This window comes from Cajanus cajan, chromosome 6, assembly GCF_000230855.2.
Source record: "Cajanus cajan strain Asha chromosome 6, NIPB_CcT2T_4, whole genome shotgun sequence".
In the NCBI taxonomy this organism is placed as follows: Eukaryota; Viridiplantae; Streptophyta; class Magnoliopsida; order Fabales; family Fabaceae; genus Cajanus; species Cajanus cajan.
The window spans coordinates 51,451,926-51,459,318 of NC_138522.1; the positions used below are offsets into that span (position 1 = coordinate 51,451,926).

The following is a 7,393-nucleotide window of genomic DNA, read 5'->3' on the forward strand; positions in this document are numbered from 1 at the left end:
AAAAAAAGAGATTGAAAGTGTATTTATAAAAAATAGGAGGTGTATATATCGTCACCCTTTGTTGAGTGTCTTTTATGCATGATTTGCACTCAACTTTTTGGTACTCTTTTTGGTAATTGTAGATATTAAATATGTTATTTTACCCCCTTTATTTAAAGAATCAAGTTATACTAAAAGAGTAGAGGAGTAGTAGCAAAATCTTAAGGAATTTTCTCATTTTTTGCAGGTTTTTTAGGAAGGCAGAGATCCACAGCCATAGCTGTGGATCTGGAGCTCGAGCTGTGGAAATCTGGGGAGAAATTGTGAAGGTCAGAAACTTGCAGCTATAGCTGTGGAAATCTGGAATGCTCATTTTTGGTTCCAGAGACTTGAAGCCATAGCTGTGGATCTGGAACTCGAGCTGTGGAAGTCTGGGAAGAATATAGAGGTCCAGAAAGTTGGAGCTATAGCTGTGGATCTGCAGCTATAGCTGTGGAAATCTGAAATGTACTTTGAAGCTCCAGAGAGTTGAAGCTAAAGCTGTGGACTCACAGCTAAAGCCGTGGAAGCACCCAGGACCCAATAAAAACTCCAGAGACTCACAGCCATAGCGGTGGCTTCACCGCTTGAGCGTTGGAAGTTCCTTAAGATTGAAGGAGTTGTCACAGCTATAGCTGTGAACCCACAGCTGCAGCCTTGGAGGTTTCTTCACCCTGAAGGACTCTCCACAGCTATAGCCGTGGATCTGCAGCTGTAGCCGTGGAAATAAAAGTTACTTTTTGGCCTTGTTTTAAAGCTGATATAAAAGGGAACATGGGGGATGATACGGATTATGAATTTAACAGAGAAAAACAGGGGAAAAGCTTGTGAAGAAGGAAGAACGAAGGAAGAACAGAGACTTGGAAGCTGGATCCTTTGGGAACGAAGATCAACTCCATTTCTTCATCATTTGCTTTGTAATTTCTTCTTTTCACTCTTTGATTCTGTAATGGCCATGGGTGGCTAAACTTCTTAAGGATTGGTTAGATGTAACTACTAACTCCTCTTCTTCTTAAATATATGCATTTTGATCTCATTATTTGTGTAATGATTCTTCGCTTAACGCTTATATCGGCTTGATCAACCGTTGTATGAATTTTGGCTTTTGAATCCAGTTGGAAAACGCTTTCGAAAACCCGAACTGAATCTTGCACCTAATCACCTCTTGTTCTAGGAATAGACTTGATTTGGTTAGTCACATTGTTCAAGTTATTGTTCTTAATGCGAAGTGTTAGACTCAAAACATTGAGGAATCATGTTTTGAGCTTAATGACTTTAGGATTCAACCTTGAGGAATCTTGTTGGATTATTTAATGAACGTGGAAATAATGAAATTAGAATTGCATTTATGCTAAGAAGATCTATGAGTTAGCAAGTGCATCTGAGCCAATCCTCGTTTCTTAATCATTGTCTTTACTACATTTGCCTTATTGTGTTGTTTGAATCTGTTTTCACTCAATTGAATTTTTAAACTCATTCTCTTTTAAATCATTTGAGCGAGAGTTACTAAACACGCAAATCCCTGAGGACGATCTTTAAACACTACTTCGAAACTTGGTTCACTTGCCAAGTGATAGGTTTGCGAAAATCTTCATCAAGTTTCTGGCGCCGTTGCCGGGGATTTGGTGCTATTTAGTAATTCTTAATCTTGTGATTTTGTAATTGTGTAGATAATTCATTTTGTGAATATTTATAATATATAGATATTTGTCTTGTTGTGTTTTGTGGACTTACCTTGCTGTGCAGACTTCTTTAAAAGTGTATGCGAGGAAAAACTCCAGCCGAAGAATTGCATTTTGATCCCGAAATTGAAAGAACGGCAAGGAGGAATAACAGTAGAACAAGAAGGCTGAGACAGTTAGAGAGAATCCAAAAACAACAGCAAGATCTTCTGAGTTCTTCTACTTCATCAAATCAACCACACTTCGAAACAGAAATGGCTGAAGAGGGAACAGGTGGACCAGGTAGGCAGCCAAGAAGAACCCTAGGTGATTATGCACAACAACATGGTCCTAGGCATTTTTCTAGTATTGCAGCTCCAAATACTTCTAGGGCAATGGAGATGAAGCCTGCCTTCCTTACCTTGGTTAGCTCACAACAATTTGCTGGCCTTGATCATGAAGACCCATACTCACACCTTTCAAATTTCTATGAGTTATGTGGAACTATGGGAATTCTTGAAGGCGATGAGGAAGCTGTATATTTGAGGTTGTTTCCCTTCTCTTTAACAGGAAAAGCTAAAGTTTGGTTACAATCTCACCCAAATCAGAGTTTGACAAGCTGGGGTGATGTGGAAAACAAGTTTGTGAACAGATTCTATCCATCATCCAAGTATATTAAGGCCAAGTCAGAAATTACTACTTTCAGGCAAGGTGCGGATGAACCATTTTGTGAAGCCTGGGAAAGATTTAAGTCATTGCTTAGGAAATGTCCTAACCACGGGTTTGAAGATATAGCTCAACTCAATTTCTTTGTGAATGGAATCAAGCCTGAGGTGAAGATGTTATTGGATGCTGCAGCTGGTGGCACTATGATGACTGTGAGTCCAGAGGAAGCCACTCAAATCATAAAATCTTTGGCATCTTCTGATCACAAAGCAGAGCATGGGAGACACCAATCTCATAAAAGAGGAGTTCTTGATCTTAGCACTAATGATGCAATCCTTGCTCAGAATAAATTGCTGTCCCAACAGATTGAAGTATTGACTAAGCAGATGGCCAAGATTCCACAACAGCTTCATGTTATTGCTTCTTCTTCAAATCAACCAAACCCTTCCCTAAAATGTGATTTTTGTGGAGGAGATCATCCCAATGGTCACTGTGCAGAAATTCCAAATGAAGAAGAGGTCAATTATGTGGGGAACCAACAGAAAGGAGGTAATTTTAATTCCCATAATTATAATACTAACAATTATATGCAGGGGAATCAAGGTTGGAGAAACAACAATAACAACCAAGGTTATGGATGGAGGAATGAAGCTGGACCATCCAATAGGCCACCACCACAACAACAACAACAACACCAGCCTGCTTATCTTTCTATGCATGAAAGAACCAGCAAGTTGGAGGATACTCTGAACCAGTTCATGCAGGTGTCTATGAACAATCAGAAGAACACAGAGGCATCTATCAAGAACTTGGAGGTGCAGGTGGGTCAGCTAGCTAAGCAATTAGCTGACATGTCTAAAGGCCCATTTTCAGCCAACACCAAGACCAACCCCAAGGAGTATTGCCAAGCCATAACAACAAGAAGTGGAAAGGTGGTAGGTAGTGATGTTGGGGTAAGTGAGAAAAATGAAAAGAAAGAAAATGTTGAATTGAGGGGGGTTGAGGAAGAGATTGAGAAGAATGAGGAAGGAAGCAATAAAAATGAGGGTGTAGATAGTGAGAAAATAAAAGAGAAGAATGGAGTAAAGAAGGAGAAAAATAAAAAGAAGGGCAAGGAAGTCATTTCCACTGTTCCTATTAAAGACTTACCTTACCCTCATGCCCCATCTAAGAAAGAGAAGGAAAGACAATTTGCAAGGTTTCTGGACATCATCAAGAAGCTCCAGATAAATATTCCCTTCACTGAAGCCATGGAACAAATGCCTACTTATGCTCGGTTCATGAAGGATCTCTTGACTAAGAAGAGAAGAATTCTTGAAGAAAAAACTGTGGAGCTTGAGGCTGGGTGTAGTGCCATCATACAAAAATCTTTGCCTCAAAAATCCAGAGATCCGGGTAGTTTCACTCTCCCTGTATCAATTGGTAATCTTTCAGTGGGTAAGGCACTATTAGATCTTGGAGCCAGTATCAATTTAATGCCATTATCTATGCTGAAGAAGATTGGAGATGTAGAGGTACGACCCACAAGGATGACCTTGCAATTGGCAGATAGATCCATCAAGCTTCCATATGGTATAGTGGAAGATATGATCGTGAAGGTTGATAAGTTCATGTTTCCAGTTGATTTTGTAGTGATGGACATGGAAGAAGATTTGGAAGTTCCATTGATTCTGGCAAGACCTTTTATGAAGACAGCTCGAGTTATCATTGACATGGATGAAGGAAAGTTGAAAGTGAGGGTCCAAGATGAGGAAGTGAGTTTCAATGTATTTGAAACAACGAAGTTTCCAAAAGGTCACAAAGATTGCTTTAGAATTGATGTATTAGATGATGTGCACATGGAAACTCAAAATGATTTCAAGAGCTCATCGCCACTAGAGAAGGCTTTGTCTATCTCTAACGAAGAATTGGAAAAGGTCATTGGTAAAGCTTGTCATCTGTCAGTGGGATTGGAACATAAAGCATTTTGGGCTTTGAAGGCCTTAAATTATGATTTGAAGGCAGCAAGGGAGAAAAGAAAGCTTCAATTGCATGAATGGGAAGAAAGGAGATTGAAAGCTTATGAGTCCTCTAAGTCTTACAAGCACAAAGCCAAGATATACCATGACAAGAAGATTCTGAACAGGAACTTCCAACCTGGCCAGCAAGTATTACTGTTCAATTCCAGGTTGAAGCTTTTCCCTGGGAAGCTCAAATCTAAGTGGTCAGGTCCTTTCTCAATTAAATCTTTCAAATCATATGGAGCTATTGAACTTGAAGATCCTGCTTTTGGAAGGACTTGGTTAGTCAATGGTCAAAGGCTCAAACATTATCTGGGTGGTGAAGTTGAAAGACTCACTACCATCACTCATTGGAAAGAGCCATGATCAAGCAAAGATTGTCAAGCTAAAGACATTAAATTAGCATGTTCTGTTTAATTTCTGGTTTTTTATGAGTTTTGTGTGGAATGAGTGTGTAGTAAGAGTTTTGTTCATAGATATGCTTAATTTTATAATATTAATGCATGTTGATTGGTGTTTTTAATGTTTTGTAATGTGTTAAAACTATTGATCACATTGGTTACTGTCTTGTGCTTGTTGTGTCAGTAGGTAGGAAATTATTTTGATGTTTTATCTTTGGTTGTGCAGTATTTTGAGCTCTATGTCTGGGGTCATTTTGATGCTTTATAATATGCAGTAGAATGTGTTTTGTGATGTGTAGTGGAATGTGTTGGTGGTTATAATACTTTGTAATGTTTTGAGTTTCATGGTCATGTTGGCTGCATACTTATTTTGTAAAGCTTTGGTCTGTGAGATGTTATCTTTGGGTGAATTATAGTTGCTTGGGTAGCTTTGAGTATTATGTTGTCATAAGAAATTTGATCATTAGTTGGTTTTCTATATATGTGTTTGGTAAGTGAATCCCTTGAGGATGTGTTCTTTTGAGTGGTATGTTCATGGTCAATGTTAATTTTCAAACTCTAAGTCTCACCGCTTTAGCGTCACATTCACAGCTAAGGCGCCAACTCTCTGTTGGTGTTTAGAGTCATTATTTTTCTCAGCGCTGTAGCGCCAAACCACGCCACTCAAGCGCTAGCCCTCTGGAGCTAATTTCCTAGTTTAAAAATTCCACAGCTCAAGCGCCAGGCTCCACAGCCATGGCGCCCACTCTCTGTTCAAGCCAAATTGCATTGTGAATGTCCACAGCTGAAGCCCCAGGACCACGGCCATAGCGCCAACTCTCTGGTCCAGTTTTTGATTTCAAAATTCCACAGCTTCAGCGCTAGCTTCTACAGCTAAGGCGCCAATTCTCGGGTTGACCAAATTGTATAACCAGTTCCAACGCTCAAGCGCCACAATCTGCAGCTAAAGCGCTAAGTCTCTGCCAAGCTCTTTATGTGATTTAAATTCCCAGCGCTGGAGCGCCAGTTTCCACGGCCTTAGCGCCAACTTTCTGGTTGAATGTTGACTTTCCAGCGCTCAAGCGCCCAATTCCAGCGCTATAGCGCCACCTCTCTGGATTCCTTGAGCTTAAAAACTTCACAGCTGGAGCGCCAAGCTCACAGCCATGGCACTAACTCTCTGGTAGCATATGCAATCCCCAGCGCTCAAGCGCCAAAACCACAGCCTTAGCGCCAATTTTCTGGCGCCAATTTAAGACCAGGGAACTCCACCATTTGGGTTAGTTTTAAAACTGAACCCCTCTATCCACTCCTTTGTTTCTCTTCCTCTCCCACTCACGAAACTCATTAACCTCCTCACGTTTCATCTCTTCTCTTCATAATCTCCATAAATCCTTTGTTCTTCATCATCCATTTTGCACATAAACACGAAAGGATACATTTTTATTAGCATTACAAGGTACAATCTTCATCTTTCTAACTTCCGTGTGTAATGCATGAAACCTTTGCTTGCTCACTTCAACTTTTTGGAACCTTAAGCATGATTTTGTTATCTTTTTGAGTTCTTTAAAGCATGATGATGGCATCAGTTGTGATGTAGTTCACTTGTGGAATGCAATGCTTGAATTTGGGTGTTTGATTCTTCAATATTGCACATGCATGATCCTTCTCATTTTCTGCCTATTTTGTGTTTGAAGAATTTCCTGAATGAGAAAAGTATTTGATTTGAAACAATGAAAGCTTTGAAAAAGGTGATCACTGAAATGTTTCATTTTTGTGAAGAAATGTAAACCTTGCATGGCAAGAATTCACGTGCATTTTGCTTTTCTTTCTCATGTACACCACGTGTTTGGTTAAATGCTTGAGTGAATTTGTGTTCTTTATTTAAAGTGTAAAATCATTGTGGTTGGTTGATCGTGGGAGCTAGTAGGAAATATTTGCTTGTTCATTGGTGGCTTTGAAATAACTTTAGTGTTTCACATGTTAGAATGTTTATTGATCATTCCTTATGCCCCATGAAGAATTGTGTTGTGTTTGATCAACTTGTAGACTAACTTGGTTGCAAGAATTGGTTGTAAAATTTTCAGATAGTTGTTCAAGAGGTGGCGGTTCAAGCGGAAGCTCTAACGCCACTCATAAAATCCCAGATGCACCAACCTCACCCCCACCATCTGAAGTGGCCTGGGGACAGTCCTATATTTTCTGGAGGGGGTGGAGATCAAGGAGATCAAGGTGAACAACTTTATGGTGGGGAGCAAGAGCATGAGCAAGCAATGATGAAAAGGAGAGAATGGAGGGTCATTGTCACCCTCGTTTTAAGGAAGAGAAGTTCCACTTTAATTTTATGCCATTTTAAATTCCAGTCATTTTAAATTTCAGTGGTTTTAGGTTCTGTTTTGTTAATTGTTTGAACTATGTGGTAGTTTATATACTTATTGTGAAAAAAAAAAATTGGAAAAATCGAAAATCATTTTTGAAAGGTAGTAAATGAGATGGCTTTTAGATCAACAAGAGTGAAAACACATCTTTTGATTCACCTTAAAATGGTTGTTTTGAGACTTGTTTTGAGGTTGCACTCACCCAACTTTGTTTGATCATGAAATTGTGAGTTATTTGATTAGCATGGCATGAAAGATCAATAATTGAACATTTAGCCAAGCTGGTGAGT

General features: G+C 39.4%; 1 protein-coding gene across 1 annotated transcript; it reads left to right on the forward strand.

Moving 5' to 3' along the window:
- Positions 1–1,780: 1,780 nt before the first annotated feature.
- On the forward strand, positions 1,781–4,711 carry LOC145958749 (uncharacterized). The gene is made up of 3 exons (XM_083076280.1): positions 1,781–2,863; positions 3,110–3,401; positions 3,489–4,711. The coding sequence occupies exons 1-3, from the start codon at positions 1,781–1,783 to the stop codon at positions 4,709–4,711; spliced, it is 2,598 nt and encodes an 865-aa protein (XP_082932406.1).
- The last annotated feature ends 2,682 nt before the right edge of the window (positions 4,712–7,393 follow it).

Bases quoted from the DNA above. Each gene is read 5' to 3' on its own strand.
- LOC145958749 (XM_083076280.1), top strand. From the start codon at position 1,781: ATGCGAGGAAAAACTCCAGCCGAAGAATTGCATTTTGATCCCGAAATT. The intron at 2,864-3,109 runs GTCAATTATGTG...CAGTTCATGCAG, and splicing joins AAATTCCAAATGAAGAAGAG to GTGTCTATGAACAATCAGAA. The intron at 3,402-3,488 runs GTGAGAAAATAA...TTCCTATTAAAG, and splicing joins TAAAAATGAGGGTGTAGATA to ACTTACCTTACCCTCATGCC.